At 34.2% G+C, this 25389-nt stretch overlaps 1 protein-coding gene across 1 annotated transcript in view; it reads left to right on the forward strand.

Moving 5' to 3' along the window:
* Positions 1-25389, forward strand: part of LOC148945419 (protein diaphanous-like) — a 298677-nt gene that overhangs the window by 118510 nt on the left and 154778 nt on the right. The window contains exon 12 of the mRNA XM_089099035.1: positions 24669-24902. Within this exon, the coding sequence (XP_088955161.1) occupies positions 24669-24902 (234 nt within the window). The remainder of the gene's footprint in view (positions 1-24668; positions 24903-25389) is intronic.

A 25389-nucleotide genomic window follows, 5' to 3' on the forward strand; every position in this document is an offset into this window, starting at 1 on the left:
CTATTTGCTTGTCTTTCCTTGGCACCTTTCCAAATGAGCCGGGATTCCCCACCGGTTCCTACACATCGCAAAAAAGTGAGCAGTACGAAAACTCCACGTTTTCGCTAAATCTTTGGAAACAGCCCAGCCTCTATTTCTGACCGTTTAAGTTTTGATGTTAGTTTTGTCAGTCAAAAGCTATGACCTTGAGAAAAGAGCTTCACAAAATTGCCTGATTATCGAAAAATGGGAGAAACATCCTCCAAAAGTCGACAGGAATGCCCCCCTCCAGCGCATTCTCGGTTATGTTGAATAAAATATGCAAAGCCGAAATAGCTTTATTTCACTTTTTAAGGTTAATTTAGACGAGGTTACGTGCGCGCACGTAACCTCGTCTAAATTAACCTTAAAAATGAAATAAAGCTATGTCGGCTTTGCATATTTTATTCAACATAACCGAGAAAGCGCTGGAGGGGGGCATTCCTGTCGACTTTTGGAGGATGTTTCTCCCATTTTTCGATGATCAGGCAATTTTGTCAAGCTCTTTTCTCAAGGTCATAGCTTTTGACTGACAACACTAACATCAAAACTTAAACGGTCAGAAATAGAGGCTGGGCTGTTTCCAAAGATTTAGCTAAAAAACCAGTCTGGTTGAAAACGTGGAGTTTTCGTACTGCTCACTTTTTTGCAATGTGTAGGAACCCGTGGGGAATCCCCGCTCATTTAGAAACGTACCAAGGAAAGGCAAGCAAATAGCGTTTAGTTTCAAAACGTGTTTAATCACGTTTCCTGAATGAAGTATCTGTACTGTACATTCAAGAGGAGAAATCAATAAAGAGCTTGTTACTTAATTACAAATATTTTCATTATTTCTTGAATGAAATTTCCGTATTGTGTATCCAAGAGTTGACTTCAAGAAAGAAATTGTTACTTACTAAGAATTTTTTCATAATTTCTTGAATTAAATTTCTACATCGTGTTGCTAAGTGAAAATTGTTTGTGATAAAGAGAAAAAAAAAGTTACTTACTTATGATTTTTTCATAATTTCTTGAATGAAGTATCTGTACTGTATATCCAAGAGGTGAAATCAAAAAAAGAGTGTGTTACTTACTGAGAATTTCTTAATAATTTCTTGAATTATATTTCTAAATCGTATATCTAAGTCATGAAAACAATTCAGAGGTGGTTACTTACTTAGAATTTTGTCATAATTTCTTGAACGAAATGTCTTTTTGTTTATCCAGCAGGTGAATTCAGGAAAGAATTTGCTACTTACTTACAATTTTTTCATAATTTCTTTAATGAAATTTCTGTATTGTGTATCCAAGAGGTGACTTCAAAAAAGAATTTGTTACTTCATTAAAATTTTTTCATAGTTTCTTAAATGAAGTTTCTGCATTGTATATCCAAGAGGTGCCTTCATGAAAGAGTTTGTTACTTGCTTACAATTTTTTCATAATTTCTTAAATGAAATTTTCTAATTGTGGATCCAAGAGTTGACTTCAAGAAAGAAATTGTTACTTAATGAGAATTTTTTCATAATTTCTTGAATCAAATTTCTACATCGTGTATCTAAGTCATGAAATTCTTGAATGAAATTTCCATATTGTGTATTCAAGAGCTGACTTCAAGAAAGAAATTGTTACTTACTGAGAATTTTTTCATAATTTCTTGAATGAAATTTCTACATCGTGTAGCTAAGTGAAAATTGTTTGTGATAAAGAAAAAAAAAGTTACTTACTTGTGATTTTTTCATAATTTCTTGAATTAATTATCTCTACTGTATATCCAAGAAGTGAAATCAAAAAGAGTTTGTTACTTACTTAGAAATATTTTCATAATTTCTTGAATGAAATTTCCGTATTTTGTATCCAAGAGTTAACTTCAAGAAAGAAATTGCTACTTACTGAGAATTTTATCATAGTTTATTGAATTAAATTTCTACATCGTATTTCAAAGTAGTGAAAACACTTAAGAGTTTGTTACTTACTTAGAATTTTGTCATAATTTCTTGAACGAAATGTATTTTTGTTTATACCGAAAGTTAATTCCAGAAAGAATTTGCTACTTACAATTTTTTCATAATTTTCTTTAATGGAATTTCTGTATTGTGTATCCAAGAGGTGACTTCAAGAAAGAATTTGTTACTTACTTACAATTTTTCATTGTTTCTTAAATGAAGTTTCTGCATTGTGTATCCAAGAGGTGACTTCAGGAAAGAGTTTGTTACTTGCTTAAAATTTCTTCATAATTTCTTAAATGAAATTTCAGTATTATGTATCCAAGAGTTGACTTCAAGAAAGAAATTGTTACCTAGTGAAAATTTTTTCATAATTTCTTGAATTAAATTTCTAAATCGTGTATCTAAGTCATTAAAACAATAAAGAGTTTGTTACTTACTTGGAATTTTGTCATAATTTCTTGAACGAAATGTCTTTTTTGTTTATCCAGCAGGTGAATTCAAGAAAGAATTTGCTACTTACTTACAATTTTTTCATAATTTCTTTAATGAACTGTCTTTTTTATTTACCCAGGAGGCGAATTCAAGAAAGAATTTGCTACTTACTTACAATTTTTGATAATTTCTTAAATGAAATTTCTGAATTGTGTATCCATGAGGTAACATGAGTGTGTTACCTATTTACAATTCCTTCATAATTTCTTGAATGAAATTTCAGTATTGTGTATCCAATAGGTCAAAACAATAAAGACTTTATTACTTACTTGCAATCTTATTATGATTTCTTGAATTAAATATCTGTATTGTGTCCAGGAAGCGAATTCAAGAAAGCTATTGTTGCTAACTTACAATTCCTTCATAATTTCATGAAATGAATAAAACTATTCTAAATTAAATTTCTACATCGTGTAGCTAAGTGAAAATTGTTTGTGATAAAGAGAAAAAAAAAGTTACTTACTTGTGATTTTTCTTAATTTCTTGAATGAAGTATCTGTACTGTATATCCAAGAGGTGAAAACAAAAAGAGTTTGTTACTTACTTACAAATATTTTCATAATTTCTTGAATGAAATTTCCCTATTGTGAATCCAAGAGTTGACTTCAAGAAAGAAATTGTTACTTACTGAGAATTTCTTCATAATTTCTTGAATTAAATTTCTACATCGTATATCTAAGTCGTGAAAACCATTAAGAGTTTGTTACTTACTTAGAATTTTGTCATAATTTCTTGAACGAAATGTCTTTTTGTTTATCCAGCAGGTGAATTCAAGAAAGAATTTGCTACTTACTTACAATTTTTTCATAATTTCTTTAATGAAATTTCTGTATTGTGTATCCAAGAGGTGACTTCAAGAAAGAATTTGTTACTTACTTACAATTTTTTCATAGTTTCTTAAATGAAGTTTCTGCATTGTGTATCCAAGAGGTGACTTCATTAAAGAGTTTGTTACTTGCCTACAATTTTTTCATAATTTCTTAAATGAAATTTCCGTATTGTGTATCCAAGATTTGACTTCAAGAAAGAAATTGTTACTTACTGAGAATTTTTTCATAATTTCTTGAATTGAATTTCTACATCGTGTATCTAAGTTATGAAAACAATAAAGAGTTCGTTACTTACTTGGAATTTTTTCATAATTTCTTGAACGAAATGTCTTTTTTGTTTATCCAGCAGGTGAATTCAAGAAAGAATTTGCTACTTACTTACAATTTTTTCATAATTTCTTTAATGAACTGTCTTTTTTATTTACCCAGGAGGCGAATTCAAGAAACAATTTACTACGTACTTACAATTTTTTCATGATTTCTTTAATGAAATTTCTGTATTGTGTAGCAAAGAGGTGACGTCAAGAAAGAATTTGTTACTTACTTACTTACATTTTTTTTATAGTTTCTTAAATGAAGTTTCTGCATTGTGTATCCAAGAGGTGACTTCAGGAAAGAGTTTGTTACTTGCTTAAAATTTTTTCAAAATTTCTTAAATGAAATTTCTGCATTGTCTTTCCAAGAGGTGACTTCGAGAAAGAGTTTGTTACTTACTATGAATTTTGTCATAATTTCTTGAATGAAATGTCTTTTTTATTTATCTTGTCATAATTTCTTGAATGAAATGTCTTTTTTATTTATCCAGGAGGTGAATTCAAGAAAGAATAAATTTCTGCATTGTGTATCCAAGAGGTGACTTCGAGAAAGAGTTTGTTACTTACTTACAATTTTTTTTTCATAGTTTCCTTGATTAAATATCTGTATTGTGTAACAAAGAGGTGAATTCAAGAAAGATTTTGTTACTTACTTACTTACTTACAATTTTTTCATAATGACATATCTAATAACGGATGTTGATAAATAATTTATTCATTCTGATACCAAGATTTTTTCAATGTTATTCCATGTGTCTGACAATAGATGTATGCAAATTCCTTTTCTTACATTTCCGACGTTTTATTAGACATTTTAAACGTTTGATATGCTAGCTTACTCTAAAAATAATGAACACATAACAATGTAATGCATAATATATTTTTAATGAAATAATGCTATGTAGAATATTAATACAAAAAATATATTACGATACACTATTAATATCAATGACTAATTTTGGACATTTTGAATCTGTTCCATAAAATAGTTCACCATGTTCTCTCTTGATATTATAGCTATTGTCTTCTCTTAGTTCGTAATCAGTAGAATAATCATTATTCCATTTTGATTCATACACAAGTTTTACTGGTGTCTCATCAACAGGCTCAATATGCTTTTCGTCTTTGGTATTATTTGGTTCAATGACTGTTTGATCAATGACAGTAACGTTTGCTGGTGCTTTGTTTTTCATCGATTCATTTTTATATTCCATAGTGATATTTTCTGACAATGCCCTTTTTATTTTTCTGGCAGTTTCACTGTCTATTATCACATTATGTTTACACAGGTAATAGTTTCGGCACGTAGACAAGATATGGTTTACGATATTAGTAGAAGAGTAGGCCTTTCTTTTATTGATCTTTCGTTGAATGCTAATACCCGAAAGGTGACGATTGGATGTATCAGTAGGTAATGTGTTACCTGCAACAGTAGCAAGGAGTTGTCCTCTATCATCAATGATTATTTTTATGTTGGCAATCTCTTTGAGTGCAATCATCTCTAGAGATCTCAATCTCGCATAACCACCAACATGATAGTTGAATTTTATCGGTATTCCAAAGAAATTTAATTCCTTAATGTCTTGACAATGCTTGCATACATTTCCAATAGTGCTACCATCTGTACTTGTTTCAAAGTTTAAATACTTTTCTTTGTCGGCATTCAATGCTACAATTACCTTGTTATGTAAACACACTTTATTAAAATGCTTCATCTTCACTTTTTTTTTAAAGATATGACTTATGTGTTTATCATTCCACTGCGTAAAAAATACTGATTTAATACATGTAATAGATTAGGTAGTGTGAATAACCGGTCATAGAATACCAGTGGGAAAGTCACATCGTGTCTCTGACCAATCACAGAGCGCATTTGTTAGAACTGTAAGCATATTTTGACATTTTAAGTTATGTACAAAAAGAAAAAAATAAATAAAGTTGAAAAATTTTGAAGTTTTAAAAAAGTTTGAATTAAACACTTTTAGGATATCGAGTGTCTTTACTGAAAACTACTGCATTACAGAGTCTCTCAAATCCCGTAAAGCTATTTTAAAACGTATAAGAATTATTTCTTTAACAGAAATCCTAAATTTTGTTTTTAATGGGTATCAAGTTAAGAAAAACCACACGGAATCAGGCAACGGAGTCTCTCAAACCCAGTAAAGATATTTTAAAAGATACAAGAACTACTTATTTACAACAAAAATTTCGTTTTTAATGAGCACTAAGTAAAGAACAACCACACGGAATCAGGCAACAGAGCCTCTCAAATCCCTTAAAGCTCTTTTAAAAGATACAAGAACTACTTTTTTAAAACAAAAATTTCGTTTTTAACGGGTATCAAGTAAAGAAAAACCACACGGAATCAGGCAACTGAGTCTCTCAAACCCAGTAAGGCTCTTTTAAAATATACAAAAACTTTTTATTAACAACAAAAATTTCTTTTTTAATGAGCACAAAGTAAATAAAAACGAAACGTAATCAGACAACATAGTCTCTAAAACCATTTAAAGCAATTTAAACAGATACAAAAACTGATAAATAAAAACCACTTTATTTATTTTAATGTGCACAAAGTAATTAAATACCACACTGACTCAGGCAACAGAGTCTCTCAAACCCCTCAAAGCTCTTTTAACATATACAAAAACTACTTATTTAAAACAAAAACTTCTTTTTTAATGAGCACTAAGTAAAGAAAAACCACACGGAATCAGGCAACAGAGTCTCTCAAACCCCTTAAAGCTCTTTTAACACATACAAAAACTACTTATATAAAACAAAAACTTCGTTTTTAATGAGCACTAAGTAAAGAAAAACCACACGGAATTAGGCAACTGAGTCTCTCAAACCCCTTAAAGCTCTTTTAAAAGATACAAAAACTACTTATTTAACACAAAATACAGGCAAGCAAATAACATGGGAATTCCTATACACGCAAGCAAATAACTGAGTTATTTTTACGTCACAATTTTCAACTTAAAACCATTCTAATTATAGCATTCCATTTCTCATACTTTAATTACTCGTTACGCTTTCTTAACCACCGGAAGTTTAACCTACGTAAATTAAGTTATATACAATACTGGTTTAGAAAAACTGGAATAAAATAATTGATACAGTTTAAATTGCACGCTACCTTTGAATAGGCAATGTGATTATACCCACCTAACCAGATTATACCTACCAAACCAGATTATACCTACCAGAAACCTGTTTGGTACGGGGGCGTCGTAGAAATGGAACCTACTACTCTACTGTCGATAGTTACAGTGACCGTAGAAACTGCATTAAATGAATACACACAGTGTCTTCTGGCTAGCTCAAAATCCACAACCTCTGAAGGTATGAATGTGAAATTTACAGATAATATTTCTGTTGTACGGATGACAACCTGCCATCCGTATGCAGGTTGTTAAAAGGACATAACAGCAATATCTTAGGAACAGTTTCGTGTGTGAAATATAAAACTTACAACGCTTGTTGGGAGGGGGGGATGTTGAACTAACCAAAAGATAATATTTGTATCAATACTAATGCTTCCACTCCTACAACTGCTGCTACTATTAATACTGCTACTAAAGCTAAAACTACTACTATTAACTGTACTCTACTGCTACTACTATATTTACTGTTGCTACTACTACAACTGATAAACCTAAGGGTATTAAAGTGAAAAATTTCGGAACACACTATGCCCATATAGGTTGTCAAGAGGACGTATCAGCAATGCTTCAGGACCGGTTGATGGTATTAAGTTAAAAATTTCATCGCGTGTTGAAGGGGATGTTGAAAAAAGGTGCTTATGCTACTACTGCTACTACAAATATTGTTGCGAATAATTACTGAACTTTTCAACAATGCTGAATAAATTGATGTCTCAAAACTTTATTTTGAATATTTGTTATGGGAAATGATGGGCGTGGGGGGGGATGTTTCTCTCAAATCAATTTAACTGTTAATAACTTCAAATTTAATATAAAATGATACCCATCTGAATTTAATACGACCACCCATTCCATAAAAACCTTTTATGCCCCCAGGGCATGACTCAAAGCCCTTCTCCCAGGGCTCTGGGGGGTCGTGCCAGCCCTGGAAGGATTGTTATATGTTCTTTGAACTATTTTAAACAAAATTGTTATCGCACAATTTCAATCAGATAGATTTGGTGAAAAGAGGGGTAGTGGGGTGGGGGGTTCTACTTAACCTCCATCACTATTGGCTCTTAAAAGGGAACTAGAACATCCAATTTCAACCAAATGAGCCACCTCTAAATCATATACAACCATCCCTTCCATAAGAATCTTAAATGCCCAAGGGGCATAACTTACAACCCTCGCCCTCAGGCTCTGTTGATTTGTATCAACCTCAAAAGGCTTGTTATATGATATTTGGACTATTTTATAAAATGACTGTCTCAAAATATATATTGGATACATCTCCGGAAAACACGACGTGTTTGTGTGTGTGTGGGGGCGGGGGCGGGGGGGGCGGGGTGTAGCTGCGCTCTGATTACTTTGACTCTTAAAAAGGGCACTAGAACTTATTATTACCAATCCAATGAGTCCCCTCCAAAGCATATACGACCAGTCTTTTTATAAGAACCTTATATGCCCCAAGGGCATAGCTTACGATCCTTTCCCCGAGATTTGTAGGGGGGGGTATCTTCCTCACAGACATAATTTCCAATACTTTCAACTACGATGAATAAAATTGTCATCTCAAAATTTTGATTGGTGGTGTTAAGGCAAATGCTGAGCGGGGAGGGGGGAGGGAGCTGTTTGCTCTCAAATCACTTTGACTCTTAAAAACGGCACTATAACGTCCAATTTCAAATCAAATAAGCCCCATCTGATGTTTGTACGACCGCACATTCAATAAAAAACTTATATGTTCTCATAAAATAACTCACAACCCTATCCCCAGGACGCTGGGGGGGGAGGGGGTTTGCCATCCCTAGAGATGCTATTATATGTTTTTTGGACTATTTTGAAAAAAATGTTATCTCATTATTTCAATCAGATGCGTTTGGTGAAAGGAGGGGTTGTAGAAGAGGGGGAGGGGGGGGGCTAAATGCTGGCCAACCCATTTGACGCTCAAAAATGAATTAGAACTTCCAATTTTCAACCAAATGAGCCTCTTTTAAAGTTAAAAACCACCCCTTCCATAAAAACCTTAAATACCCCTGGGCATAACTTACAACGCTCGCCCCTAATCTCTGGGGTTTGTTTCAACCCCGAAAACCTTGTTATATGATATTTAGACTATTTTAAATAGAATGTATATCTCAAATTTCTGTTAGATGCATTTCGGGACAATACGACGTTTGTGTGTGTCTGTGTGTGTGTGTGGGAGGGGGGGGGGTAGCTGCCCTCTGATCACTTTGACTCGAAGTTTATATGACCACCCTTTCTATAAAAACCTTATATGCCCCCAGGATATAACGTACAACCCTTGCCCTGAGGGATGGGGGAATTTGTTATCATCAAGACATAATTTCCAGACCTTTCAAATACGTTCAACAAAATGACCATATCGAAATTTTGATTGGAAGTGTTTAGGGAAATAATGGGTGTGGGAGGGGATCGTTTGCCCTCTGATCACTATCGACTAATAAAAAGGCACTAGTCCTCTCAACTTCCAAAAGAATGAGCCCTTTTTGAAGCTTTAACGACAAAGTTTCTATAAAAAACCTTATATGCCTCAAGGGCATAACTTTACGACCCTTGTCCTGAGAGCTATGGAGGGTTTTCATCCTCAAAGACATAATTGGAAGACCTTTCAGTTACGTTGAACAAAATGACCATATCAAAATGTATATCGCAAATGTTCTGGGAAATGATGGGCGTGGGGGGGGGGGATTTTCTCTCCGATTACTTTCGACTATTAAAAACTGCACTAGTCCTCTCAATTTCCAATCGAATGAGCCCTTTATGAAGTTTTTACGACAGTACTTTCTATAAAAACCTTACATGCCCTCAGGGCATAAATTACAACCCTAGCCTTGAGGGCTGTGGGGGGTTTGTTATACTCAAGGACACTAATTTTAGGACCCTTCAACTACGTTCAACAAAATGGCTATATCAAAATGTTGACCGGAAGTATTTGGGAAAATGATGGCCGAGTGGGGGGCAGTCGCCCTCCAACCGCTTTTGACTATTAATAAGGGCACTAGCCCTCTCAATTCCTAATTGAATGAGCCGTTTTTGAAGTTTCTACGACAACACTTTCTATAAGAACCTTATATGCCCCCAGGGCATAACTTATACCCTTTATCGTGGGGGCTGTGGGGGGTTTGTTATCCTGAAAGACATAATTTCCGGACCTTTCAACTATGTTGAACAAAATGGCTCTCTCAAAATTTTGATTGGATGGGTTCGGGGAAATAGTGGGCGTGAGAGGGAGGTTAGTTGCCCTCCAATCACTTTCTACTATAAAAGAAGGCACTAGCCCTTTCAATTTCCAATCGAATGAACTCTTTTTGAAGTTTCTACGGCAACGTCTTCTATAAAATCCTTATATACCCCCAAGGCATAACTTACAACCCTTGCCCTGACGGCTGTGGGAGGAGTGTCATCCTCATAGACATAATTTCCGGAACTTTCAACTACGTTGAAAAAAAATGACTATCTCAAGATTTTGATTGGATGCGTCTGAGAAAATTGTGGGCGTAAGAGGGGTGTTAGTTGCCCTCCAATCAATTTTGTCTATTGAAAAGGGCACTAGCCCTTTCAATTTCCAATCGAAAGAGCACTTTTTGAAGTTTCTACGGCAACGCTTTCTGTAAAAAAAAAACCTTATATACCCCCAGGGCATAACTTACAACCCTTGCCCTGGGGGATATGGGGGAGTCTCATCCTCAAAGACATAATTTTCGAACCTTTCATCTACGTTGAAAAAAATGCCTATCTCAAAATTTTGATTGGATGTGTTTGGGGAAATGGTGTGCGTGGGAAGGATGTTCGTTGGCCTCCAATCATTTTTGAATACTAAAAAGGAAACTAGCCTTTTCAATTTCCAATCGAATGAGCCGTATTGAAGTTTCTTCGACAACGCTTTCTGTAAACACCTTATATGCCCCCTGGGCATAACTTACGACCCTTGCCCTAAGGGCTGTGAGCTGGTTGCGATCCTCAAAGACCTAATTTCCTAATTTGTCCTCCAATCACTTTTGACTATTAAAGAGGGTACTATCCCTTTTAATTTCCAATCAAATGAGCCCTTTTTGAAGTTTCTTTGAAAACGATTAAAAAAAAACATAGATGCCCCCAGGCCATAAATTATAACCCTTGCCCTGAGGGCTGTGGAGGGGTTTCATCCACAAAGACCTAATTTCCAGAACTTTCAACTAGGTTGATCAAAATGGCTATCTCAAAATTTTGATTGGATGTTTTCGGGGAAATGGTGGGATTGAGAGGGGGGTAGTTTTCCTTCAATCACTTTCGACTATGAAAGAGGACACTAGACCTTTCAATTTCCAATAGAATGAGCCCTCTTTTAAAGTTTCTACAACAACGATTTCTATAAAAAAAAAAAAAACTTATTTGCCCCCTGGGCATAACTTACCATCCTTACCCTGAGGGCTGTGGGGGAAGTGTCATCTTCAAAGACATAATTTCCAGACCTTTCAACTATGTTGAACAAAATGGCTATCTCGAAATTTTGATTAAATCTGTTTGGGGAAATGGGGGGCGTGAGAGGGGGTACATATATATATATATATATATATATATATATATATATATATATATATATATATATATATATATATATATATATATATATATATAAATATCCTGAATCCACCACCTGAACAAATAAAAGAAACAAAAGGTTCGGCGATATTTCTTTCATAATGACAAAAGACGATCCAAGGCAAAAGAAGAAGTTTTGTCCCACCACCTGAAAAACTAAAAGAAACAAAGGTGGTCGTCAATGTCTTCCATACGTTTGAAAATCAAAAACCTAGGCTAGATAAATCGTTGGAAGAAAAAGAAGTTTTTGTCCCACCACCTGAACAATTAAAAAAAAAACAAAGGTTTGGCGATATGTCTTTCATAACGACAAAAGACAAGCCGAGGCAAAAGTTAAAGATCTAATAATAAAAAAAATATACATATATAATTTTACAAAGGCACCACTTCTAATTTAAGAACCATTTGGACGCTATGACATCAAGAAAAGGCTCAAATTGTCTGCTTTTAGAAGACAAGCGACAGTGAGAATGTATATATATAAGCCTGCCACGTGCCGAGTGTCAGGGCTCGGCGGCGAAGCCGCCGGGCTCCTGGTACTATATATATATATATATATATATATATATATATATATATATATATATATATATATATATATATATATATATTATATATATATTTATATATATATATATATATATATTATTTATTATATATTTATATGTATATATATATATATATATATATATATATATATATATATATATATATATATATATATATATATATATATATATATATATATATATATATATATATATAAATATATAATAATATTCGTTAAAAGATATTTATACTTTGTTCAGTCTGCATAAGCAAGTTTTAATGTCAGGTATTAAAAATAATAAAGTTTTATTTGTCACTGGCGACCAAATTTAGGAAATGCATGGAGTTAGCAATTGAATTTCATTTCAAAAATAATAATATTATTCTCTTCTGGGAAACCCTTTGATTAAAGCTATTACTCATTATATCTAAAGGGAAGGACAGTTTTAATTATATGAATCTTGAATTATTAAGGAAATTTACTGAGGTTCTGTGTAAAGATCAGACTGAAAATTCGAAGGAAAATTGTGGACTTTGACTTAATTTTTTCGTAAATTTAATTTAGGTATAAATAAAAATGGATCAATGAAGTTTCTTCCTATTGAATTGATATAATAATTTAAATCAAGAATTGTTTGTTGGAAGTGTGGATGTTGCTTAATTTAATATTTTAGGATATTTGATTTCTTAATATTAATAATTAAATAATTCAATATAAATAATAAAAATTTTGGACTCACATATTGCATATTTGTAATTTATGAAATTTTCTATTGAACGAATCATTTCTATTGAAAACAAAAAAAAACTCAGTTTAGATTCCATAGAGCTTAAGAAATGAAAATTTGAAACAAGATTGGAGGCTTATTCGCGATTCCTTTTGTAGTTTTGTATAATAATATATATTAACTAATAACTATATAAACTAATAATATAAACTATATTTATAAATATAGATATATTTATAATATATATAAATATATTTATAATACGGTATATATAAATATATTTATATATATAAAAACTATATTTATATATATTTATAAAAAACTATATTTATAAATAATATATAAATAAACTATATAAACTAATAATATAAACTATATTTATAAATAAATAAAGGTCGTAAAACTGAGCACTTCTAATTTCTAATTTACTATATTAATACAAATTATTTGTTGGAATAATGAATGTTACTTTTTTTTGTATTTTAGAATATTTAATTGCTTGGTCTTAGAAATAAGTAAGGAAAGTTAAGAGATTCATTTTTTCAGAAAAGATTTTTACCAAAAAGTAAGAAAAAAATAATAGAAAATAATATTATTAGAAATAGTAATAGAAATCATAGTTTAAAAAAAAACAGAAAAAATAGTAATTGAAAAAAAAAATAGAAAAACTATAAATAGAAAAATAATTTAGAAAATCAAAGGAACTGAAAGAAAGTCCGCATTTGTTTTGTCAAGTAGGAATGCTAAGAATTACGGAAATCTATATTAAAATCAAGAAACCACAGCCATTGTTTTTTCAAAATGTCTCAAATCAAAGAATTTATTAATCTTCAGAAAAATGGAATATGTTTTATGGGAAACCATTACAAGTTCAGTTCAAAATGTTTAAGTTAGTCAGTCAATATGCCAATACGGTAATTCCGTTCAGCTTCATTACAATACAACCATTGAGTTCATTCGAAGCAATATACCTCCAAGAACAGAAATAAATAAACATCTCTAATTATTATTCTCGAAATAAATACAAAATTTTGCGTTTTTGTCGATAGGGGCTAGAAACCCCTCATAGTCTGGTTTAATAAGCTGGATTTGACGGTGGGATTTTCACTAAAACCATTCCCTTTTTAGGGACATTTTACCATTTTTCGAAAATTAGATGAATTTTCTCTAAGTCAAAACATTTGGGGAGAAACATTAAACTTATTATATTTTACTTTTTTCTAGTCATTATAGAAACCCATATTTGATGTATGTATATATATATTAAAACCCCTCTTTTTAGAATTTCCGTTACTATTTGCATGAATCGCTTCACACTTATAGTTCGTTACTACAAACTGTTTGATCGAAAATATAGAATCAAACAGTTCATGGTAACGAACTGTAAGTAAGGAGCGACCCGGCTCAATAGTAACCGAAACTCTAAAAAACGGGATTTTGATACCAATAGATACATCAAAAGAATCAAATTTTAATACTGATTTCAAATATATGTTTCATCAAGTTTAGTCCTACCCATCAAAAGTTACGCGCCTGAGAAACTTCGCCTTATTTTCGAAAAAAAGAGGGAAGACCCCTAAACGCTATTGAAACTAGACTAACATCTCACCATCAGGTTCAGCGCATTAGAGAACAATACCGTATAGGTTTCCAGCTCCTATATTAAGGAATTTGTAAAGTTTTATTTTTTGGCTGAAAAAAGATTATGGATGCTTATTTATTTGTTTTTTGTTCTTTTGTTTTTTTCCCCAGGGGTGATCGTATCGACCCAGTGGTCCTAGAATATCGTGGGAGGGCTCATTCGAACGGAAATTATAAGTTCTAGGACCCCTTTTAATTGACAAAAAAAATGGAGGGCAACTAGGCCCCCTCCCACGCTCATTTTTTCTCAAAGTCACCGGATCAAAATTTTGAGATAACCATTTTGTTCAGCATGGTCGAAAATATAATAAATATGTCTTTTAGGATGACTTAGTACCTCAGAGTCCCCGGGGGGAGGGCTAAAAGTCATGAACTTTACCCAATGTTTACATACAGTATTGGTTATTGGGAAGTATTCAGACGTTTTCAAGGGGGATTTTTTTCTGGTAGTAGGGGGGGGGGTTTGGGGTGATGTGGGAGAATCTTTCCATGGAGGAAGTTTCCAGGGGGGAAGGGACATTGCTATGAAGGGGGCTCCGGATTTCCCAGCATTATTTAAATAAACGATCAGAAATAAAATAAAAGAATAAACAAGTTTTTCAACTGAAAGTGAGGAGCAACATCAAAACTTAAAACGAACAGAAATTATTAAGTATATTATTGGGTTCGCCCCCTAGCCAATACCACGCTCTTTAAGCCAAAGATTTTTAGTACTTTCATAAGACCTATTTACTCTAATTAACGGCCTTTGTGATTAAGGGGTCATGTTTAAAGAATTGGAACAAAATTTGAACTTTAGCGTAAAGATCGAGGTATTTACACGGGGGCGAACCCCTAATATACATATTAAAAATATATGAATATAGAAGTTCGTTACGTAAGTTAGTTCGTAAGTTACATATATATATTACTAATAAAAACGTTCCTGAATAAAATTAAACAACTTTCAAGAAAGCCATTTAACCAAATAAAAGTAAAATTAATATGTTCATTAATAAAATTAATTATTCATGTACGGTGAGCCAAAATCAAAACCTGCATTAATTCAAAAGCTTTCAAAAATTAAATAAATAAAACAAGTTTTTTTTAACAGAAAGTAAAGAGCAACATTAAAGCTTAAAACAAACAGAAATTATTCAGTATATGAAAGGGGATGTCCCCTCCTCAACGCCTCCCTATTTACGCTAAAGTTTGACTCGGTTCACAACTTTATTTTTTAAAACAATAAAAAACTTTAGCGTAAATTGCAAGGCGTTGAGGAGGGGACAGCCCCTTTCATATACGGAATAATTTCTGTTCGTTTTAAGTTTTAATGTCGCTCCTTACTGTCAGTTAAAAAAACTTATTTTTTTTAAATTTAATCCTTAGAGAGACGTTCCAAGGTGATTTGACTAATTTTGTTATGTGAAAAATTGGTACTTTTAATATAACTATATCCCGGGAATGATTAAGGAAAGCCTCTTGGAAAGGATCAAAACTACACAGTATTATGATTAAGCTTTGATTCAGGATTGTCGTGTTATAAATACAAATTTATTATAATATATCATAGATATCATAGACTGACATTTCCCTAGTTTTAGCCTTAGCTCAAGACAGGAGAGCTGAATCGTAAAGTCTTACCTTAGTTAAATGATATTGTCTCATCTATCTCTACTAACAAAATAGGTTTTGCCCTTTTAATTTCTGGTTTTTGATCTTAAAATTGTCTCTCAGTCTCAGCCACGTTTTTCTGCCCCAAAGTTTTAATTTGCACGAACCATCAGTTGTGCCAAATATTCGGCTGACTATATGCATAATTTCTTGTTTTGCACCATATCTGCAGAAAGGGAGGGGGAAGGGATAGATTGCTTTGGTAAACAGATAAAAATCTTATCTGTTTTAAGTTAAAAAAGCTTAAAAATGTACTTTCTGTTTTTACTCGCATCCCTTACCGTTGAAAAATCCTTTTCTCTTTTAAATTCAAGTTTTTTGGTTTTGAATTTCCGTTTACTCCTTCACGTTTTCTGTTTTATTGTATATTGTTTTTTCTGCATGGGAAAAAAGGGAAAAAGACAATTACAGTTTTTTCCATAAAATTGATGAAACAATATTTTGACGTAGCCTACGACTATCTGAGGAGAAATGCGGCATTTTTTAAGTTCTCTGTTGCTTGTAAATTCAAATATTTTGGTTTAGAATTGTAGTTAATTCTTCAATTTTTTCTCTTTTTTGTATGAAAAAAGGAAAAAAAAACAAAAATATAAATATTTTTTTGAAGTAGTAATTCAGAAATCTTGTTTTGTAAAGCCTTGATGGAAAAGTTATAAAGCATCATGATAAGACTAAAATTCGAGTCCGAGTGTTTGAGGTATTTGGTTCTTCTCATATCTTTCAGATTTGTTGAACTATTTGTAATTGATGGGAGCCGGTTTTTACCCTCCTGGAAAATAACCCTCCGGAAAATACCCCCCCCTTGCGGAAATATAATTACAAGCTAGAATTTATGTAAAGGTTTATTTTCGAACTTGCATATCAATTACGGGTCTAGGCGTTTATCCCCTCTCTTGAAAATACCCATCCGCCTAGAAATTAATCCCCCGGAAAATACCCCCCCCCCCCCGTTGCTGGTTGGTCTCCAATCATTTTCGACTTATAAAAAAGTGCTTGAACCCTCAATTTCTGACGTAATGAGCACCCTCGAAGTTTCTGCAGCCATGAGGTGGAAGTGCAGATAAAGAAAGGGCTGCCCCGTCCTGTATGCTATAAATTTTGCTAATTTTTGGGGTTTAATGTTACTTTTTACTTTCATAATAATAGCGTTGACCAGAAATCAAGGGATGAAATATCAGTTTCACATCTTTGATACGTTTTTTGTAACCCCCCCCCCCGGAAAAAATACGCCCTCCCCCCCTCCGACAAAATTTCTGGATACAGCCCAGGGGGTTGTATATCAATTTCTTACTCCCCCTTCCCTCGTCTTTCCCTTAGAACTAATTCTGTATTTATCTGAAGGCTCAATGAGAGTTGGGGTGTTTGAGCATTAAAATACACCCTTTGAAGTATCTCCCTCCCTCCCTAACTAGCCGAAATATTTTAAGGTCTAAACAGATTTCACTGTTTTATGTAAATTCTTGTTGTTTACAACTCCAAACATTTGCATATAAGGGTTTTAAACCTCTACAATTGGGTTCTCTGATTGTTTTGTAGTTAGGTAGGGAGGGAGATGACTCAAAGGGTGCATTTTAATGCATCCCTTTTAAAGTTTTAAAGTGGATTTTCAAATTTTTTTTGTACCCCCCTCCCCCCCCGAAAAAAGTCTTGGTTGTGGCCCTGGGGATTATATATCAATTTCTTCCTCCACTCTCCCCTCATCTCTCTCTTGGAACTAATTCTTAATTTATCTGAAGGCTCGATGAGAATTGGTATGTTTTGGCATAAAAATGCACCCTTGGAAGCATCTCCCTCCCTTCCTAACTACAGAATTATAGAATTATCAAAGATCCCCGTTTTAGATGTTTAAAGAGAGTTCTGGTTCTTTTTAATAAGTTGAAAGCTATTGGAGACCCACTAGCCACGGGGGGGGGGGGTAAACGCCTAGACTTGAACGCCTAGACTTGTAATTGATATACAAGTTCGAGAATAGACCTTTCCATAAATTACAGCTTGTAATTGAAATTGGCAGTAACCTTGCAGAAGAGACGTAAAATAATGAATAATTTTTAATTCAACAATAGATGAATGGAAAATAAGCTGAAGACGAAGTTTATATTTGACAAAACTTCGCCTTTGCCTTTAACAAGTTTTACTGGAAAATTGGGTTTTGTGGTTTAACATCACTGTCTTCGTCTCAAGAACACCGACTAGAATGAGATGAGAGCTTGTGAAATTCGCAGAAAATTCAGGGGAATTCGTTTCAAGGGAAGATGAAAGGGATATTAAACTGTGCTCGGTTGTAGCAAGTGATCTCATTGTCAGTATCTTAAGAGTAAACAATGAAATTACATTTTCTGAGCAAGAATTCCTTTTCTGTTTAGTTTAATCAAACAGTTCGTGGTAACGAACTTGTAAGTAAGGAGCGACCCGGCTCAATGGTAACCGAAACTCTAAAAAACGGAATGTTGATACCAATAGATATATCAAAGGAATCAGATTTTAATTCTGATTTCAAAAATATAAGTTTCATCAAGTTTAATCTTACCCGTCAAAAGTTACGCGCCAGAGAAAATTTAGCTGATTTTCGAAAAAGGAGAGAAACACCCCCTAAAAGTTATAGAACCTTAATGAAAATCACACCATCATATTCAGCATATCAAAGAAACCTACTGTCGCGGTTTCAAGCTCCTATCTGCAAAAATTTGGAATTTTGTATTTTTTGCCAGAAGAAAGATCACGGATGCGTGTTTTTTTTTTTTATTTTTTTTTTTTATTTTTTTTTTTTTCCAGGGGTAATCGTATCGACCCAGTGGTCCTAGAATATCGTAGGAGGGCTCATTGGAACGGAAATTAAAAGTTCTAGTGCCCTTTTTAAGTGACCTAAAAAATGGAGGGCAACTAGGCCACCTCCCACGCTTATTTTTTTCTCAAAGTCACCCAATTAAAATTTTGAGATAGCCATTTTGTTCAGCAAAGTTGAAAATCTAATAAATATGTCTTTTAAGATGACTTAATCCCCCACAGTTCCCAGGGGAAGGGCTGCAATCTTTGAACTTTGCCAATTGCTTACATATTGTTTTGATTATTGGGAATTTTACAGCCATTCTCTGGAAGTATTTTTTTTCTGGTGGGGGGGGGGCGAGAGTCGGTGACTACTTGGGAGAAAATTTCCGCGGAGGATGTCTCTGTGGGGTAAGGGACATTTCTATCAAGGGTGTACCGGATTTCCAAGCATTATTTAAAAAACGATCAGAAATTAAATATATATAAAAAACAAGTTTTCCAACTGAAACTAAGAAGCAACATTAGAACCTGAAACGAACAGAAAATATTACGTATATGAGGGGGCTCTCCCCCAAGTCAATACCTGGCTCTTTACGCTACAGTTTTTTTAGTGCTTTCAAAAGAGCTATCTATTCTAATTAAACGGCCTGTGTGATTCAGGGGTTTGTGAATAAATTTTTTTTTTACTTTTAACGTAAAGAGCGTGGTATTGACTAAGGGGAGATCCCCCTCATATACGTAATAACATATACGTAATAAAAAACAATAAAAAAAAGCGATACGGCTCAATAGTAATCAAAACTTTTAAAAACGGAATTTTGATATCAATAAATGTATCAAAAGAATGGGCTTATAATGCTGATTCTAAATATATAAATTATTAAGTTTAGTATTACTCATCAAAGGCTACGAGCCTGAGAAAATTTACCTGATTTTTTAAAGAGGGGGAAACATCCCCTAAAAGTGAAAGAATTTTAATCAAAATAACACCGTCAGATTCAGCGTATCAAAAAACCCTATTACATAGGTTTCAAGCTCATATCTGTAAAAATCTGCAACTTTGTATTTTTGGCCAGAAGAAAAATATACGAATATAGAAGTTCGTTACGTAAGTTAATTTGTAAATTACGTCAGAACCAAATTTAGAGACAGCAATTTAGAAAAAAAAAATTAAAATTTTTATGAAAATTTTGTTTACTTATTAAATGACTGTTAGCATAAATAAAATCTTCATTAAATAGAAAACGATCAGAAACTAAATAAAAAAAACAAGTCTTTTAAACTTATAGTAAGTAGCGACATTAAAACTTAAAACGAACAGAAATTATTCCGTATATGAAAGGTGCTGTCCCCTCCTCAACCCCTCGCTCTTTACGCTAAAGTTTTTTATTGTCTTAAAAAGTAAAGTTGTGAGACAGAGTCAAACTTTAGCGTAAAGAGCGAGGCGTTGAGGAGGGGACAGCCCCTTTCATATACGGAATAATGACTGTTCGTTTTAAGTTTTAATGTCGCTCCTTACTTTCAGTTTAAAAAACTTGTTTTTTTTATTTAATGGCTGAAAGTGTCCTGGTTTTGAATTGTTTTGAGTGTTGTAAATAACAAAAAAAAAGTAAATAAAACTTTAGTTTTTTACATGAGTGAAAAACGTTGACCAAACCAAGTATTCATTTTTTGTCTTTTTTTTTAAGGAGAAGGATGAACAACCGTGAGGTTTTTAAGGCCGTCATAGTGGCGTCATTCACGAAAATTTAGGGGGGGGGAGAGTGTATTTTTAAGAATCATCAGAGACAGTGTTGGTGCTTTTTTCTTAATTTTTTTAGTGAAAACACCAAATTTGAGTTTAACAATGAAGATACCCCAAAACAGGTATTATTCGATCTTCCAATACCTTTACATGTTTAGTCACTTAAGTACAATTCCCTGTATGTTTCTTGAACGATCACAAGTCGAAAGAGGTGTAGCCTATTTACATTCAAGAATTTTGGAAATGAGAGGCCCGATCCTAAGGCTCTGCTTGAATCTTCAGAATGTAGTCCGGAAGTATTCCTGGACAATCACGAATAAGAACAGTCAAACCAGTTAATACTTGTGAAGATTGTGAGGTAGGGGGGAGTCAGTTCAGCATATTTATAGTGGAGAAGAGTTTACGGCAAAGTTAGTAGTAGGGGTAAAGCACGAGAAAACTCTGGGGGAACCGTTTTATGTTTAAAACTCATGCCAGTTAATTGTTGAAACATCTCTAATTCATAAGTTGCTATTTTGTGAAATTTATAAAATATTGCTTTTATTTGACGTGATTTTTGTCATAATTACGATTAATGATGGTTAGCGGCAAGAGAGATACAATGGATTCGTTGTGAGTGTCTGATTACGTTTAAATATACTTACTTAGTACTTAGTTCTTCCCACGCCGTCTGGCGCATAAGGTGACAACGGTGCCTCTCCACGACGACCCCCGAAGAGCTTGAGACCACAGATCTTCCAAAGATCTCCTCGCCAAAGTAGCCTCTTTCTCTAAGGATCGGCCAAGCGTCGTTCTCTGTCGTCCACGTCTTCTAATGCCGGGGGGGGGGCAACACCAAACATCATGGGGTAACCTGCCATCGCCCATACGGACCATATGACCCCAATATCCCTATCTACTACTTAGGATTTTTTCAACTATTAGCAGTTGTTCCGTCCTTCTACGTATGGCGGCGTTCATAATCCTTTCAGAACAGTGGATCCCCAGGATGCGCCGAAGACAGTTATTTTCGAAAAATTGTGTTCGTTTCTCAAGCTGTTTCGTCAGTGCCCATGTCTCGCATCCATACGTTAGTACAGAGAGGACATAGCTATTTAGGAGTTGGAGTTTGAGCTTTAAAGAGTACGCAATACTTTTCCAAACTACTCTTAGTTTGGTAAAAGCATAGCCTGCACAATTAATGCGTGTAGTAATTTCATGCTCGAGACTTTCGTCAGATTTGATGAGGCTTCCAAGATACTTAAATTCTGTAACCTCATCTAGCTCATCTGAACCAACATTCAGTGGCCGGGCTGGGGTTGCATTTATATTTTTATGCATAACCTTCGTCTTTTGAGTACTAATTGGCAACCCAACTAGCCTGGCTTTGTTCGAAAGCTCGGTGATGTTCTATTGCAAGTCTTCTCTTAGATGAGAGAGGAGCGTAGTGTCATCAGCGAAATCACCGTCAAAGACAATACGCCTCTCATTCAACAAGCCCCGAAGGACCGAATTCGCATTTTGGAGTCATAAAACCAAAAATATAAAATCATAAAAAAAGCACAAAAACTATAAAAAAAAACTGGGAAACCAATGCCAAAAACAACAATGTCCGAATGGCAAAACCATTCGTTAGTAAACAAAAAAAAAAAAAAATAAGTGGCAAAATTTCTGTAACTGAAAAAGGTTAAATCTAAAAAGAGTAAAATAAAATAAACGTTAAAAAGTTTTAAAAGATAATACAAAAAAGGGGGAAGGAAACAAAAAAAAATCGAACGAATGAAAAACTTGGGTATCACCAGTACCAAAGAGGAAAAAAAAAAGGAAAACTAGCGGTGTATTTTATCCGTAATGAAGGAAAAAAAGGTTTTTTCATACCTGGAGGTCAAGCACCGGATAGGGAACAATATAGGAATGGGTTCAGAAACAGCACATGGCAGGCGGTGTCTGGACGGGGAGTGTCTTTTGGGGAAAATGTTTTCCGTGCGAGGGTTTATTGTTGCATTTTTTGCAAAACAGAGGCACAACGTTCCTCTCCTGTGCTCAAGAGTTTCAAGAGTATATAGTCAATGAGAATCGTGAAGAGCACAGGAGAGAGGATACAAACTTGCCATACACCAGAATTGATCTGGAACCATTCCGTCAGGTCTCCATCGTCGGTTCGTATGGCGGCTAGCTGGTCATTGTATAAAGCAACAATAATACTAATAATCTTGTTTGTGAGTCCATAATATCGTAGTATTCTCCATGGTGATTCCCTATGTACAGAATCGAACGCCTTTAATTAATCAATTAACGCTATGAATATTTCAGTTTGCCACTCGTTTGATTCTTCTATTAGAATTCTTAGGCTGAATATCAGATCAACACGAGATGACCGAAAACTGCGACTGTCATCTCTCAGGATCTCGTAAATTTTCGACTGAATACGATTCAGGAGGATTTGACAGAGAGCTTTACCTCCTATGGACTGTAGGGTGATACCTCGCCATTTGTTGCAATCCACGGTTCGACCTCTCTTAAAAAGTTTTCTAAGGACTCCTTTCTTCCCATCAGTTTCCCAAATCTGATTCAAAATTTCGTAGAGAGGCTTCGTCAAGGCCGAGGCGCTATATTTCAATAATTCAGGCTGTACGCCAATCCATTCCGGCAGCTTTGCCGGATTCAGGCTGCGTAGTACGGTTTTCTCTTCCAGTAGGCTAATGGGTTCAACGTTGATTCCAAGATCGAAGAGCGGAACACCGGGCGGATACTCCATGGGATTTACTGGGGGATGAAAATTTAGTACTTCGTTGAAGTATTATCTCCATCTGTTATCAATATCTTCTTTCCTCGTAAGTAGTTCGTCAGTCTTAATTTCAACAGCGCATGCCGGCTTTCGGAAGTCACCAGTGATCTCTTTGGTTATTCGATACACCGTTCTACTGTCGCCTTTGTTGGCAGCCGCCTCAACTTCGGCTGCTTTTGTCTCCAAAAAGCAACGTCTGTCATTCCTTGTGGACCGCTTTACAGCTTCGTGGATGTGTTTACATTGGTCTTTGAGTTGGTCTTTGTATTGAGGGGTGACGTTACTATCACAGCTGTCTAGCTGGATCTTTATTTCTTTTCTCTCTTGTATGAGTTTCCACGAGCCATCGCTGATCCACTATTCACTCTTCTTTTTCACGTAACCAACCGACTCCTCAGCGGCTCCCCTTACATATTCCACAATTTATTTTCACTTCTCATCCACTGAGACACTTTTTTTTATCACATGTCAGGTTTGGAAACTTTTTAGAAAAGGCAACACAATGTGCTTGCCTCACTTGTGTATCCCGGAGCTTCTGAATGTCAAACACTTTCATAGTCTCTTTGGGTTTGGTAATAGCCTTTAATTTTAGTTTAAAACTAGCAATCACTAGTTGGTGGTCCGAGTATGAATCGGCCCCATGAAAAGTACGAACACCTTCCAGACAACGTTTGTGACGTTTTCTAATAAGTGTGTGGTCAATTTGGCTCCATTTAGTCCTATGAGGCGAAGTCCATGTATATTCGTGAACATCGCGATGAGGGAACCATGATCCTCCAACAATTAGGCCATTCCTTGCGCAAAAGTCTATTTATCACACTCTATTGTCATTTGTCACACCAAGACTGCAAATATACAGTCCTTTTAATCAAAACAATGCTAGATGGATTCTGTTTATCTCCCTCTCCCTCCCCCCTGTGGCAGTATGCCATTTCGTGATCGTCACTTAATTTCATAGGTACTTGATGAGAAACTATCCGTGTTCTAAAAAAAGGGACAGAAAACTGAAAGCAGTTAATGCAGTCGAAATGTACAGTATTTTCGAAATATATCTGTACAAGTTTATCTGTTATACTTGTCAAACTTGTTTTTATTAGCCCAAACTTATAAAACGACTGTTTTAAACCGGTTTTGAACCGGTTTTTATTGGCCAAAACTCGTAAAACAACAATTTTTAAAACAGTTTGAACTTGCTTTTATTAGCCCAAACTTGCAAAACAACAACTTTTAAGCATGCATTACTTAGAGTAATCCCCAATTTACCAGTTTTCTGCTGAAATCGCACTAAAAAGCTATTTTTTTTAGTACTTATTGTTTCCTAATTGCCAGTTTTCTCAGAAAAGCAATCCACACTACCATTTCCCGTTGGTAAGGACACGCTAAAGGGTGTCATCTAAAAATTTCAGTTAGAGAATTTTTATTTCCCTGCCTCACCCCCCCCCCTCCCCTGTGTTTGGTCATTCCATATTCACCCCTGAATTTTGTAGGTGCTTGATGGGAAAGCTGCTCAAAACCTATTGATATTATTAAACGGATCTTTGAAATATATGAGCTATGAAGATGTAAAGACTGCCATTTTACAATGCAACGAAGAAGTTTTGACAGAAACAGTTTTACAACAACTTATACAGTATATGCCAACGCCGGAACAACTGAAAAAATTGGATGAGCATAAAGAGCAGTATGACACTTTGGCGGAGGCTGAACAGTTCGCTGTGACAGTAAGTAGGAGCTACATGTCCCAATATTTAAATGCCAAATTCTGACTGTTCAGTCTAGGGTTAGCTACTTTTAAATTTATTGGCTATTTTATTTATCAATTTATTATTGATTTATTTTTGTATTCCCGTGTCAGTGTATAGAATAGGCATTGGCTTATTATTTATTAAGCCAATTATATGCCAACTCTGGAGCACCTGAACAAATTAGGTATATGACACTTTGGCGGAGGTTGAACAGTTCCGTGTTACGGTAAGTAATAGCCAAATGTCCAGATATTTAGGTTAAACTAAAGCCAGATTTCGGCTAATTAAGCCAAGGGTTGGCTACTTTTATATTTCTTAGCTACTTTTTAGTATGTAGTTATTATCTACTTTGTTTTTGTGTCAGTGTTTAGCATCGCTATTGGCTAAGTACTTAAGAAAACAATTATATACCAACGCATATAATGTCGGAAGCTGAACAGTTCGTTGTGACAATAAGTAGTTG

This window comes from Artemia sp. Qi Xiang Cuo, chromosome 13, assembly GCF_049724085.1.
Source record: "Artemia sp. Qi Xiang Cuo chromosome 13, ASM4972408v1, whole genome shotgun sequence".
Classification (NCBI taxonomy): Eukaryota; Metazoa; Arthropoda; class Branchiopoda; order Anostraca; family Artemiidae; genus Artemia; species Artemia sp. Qi Xiang Cuo.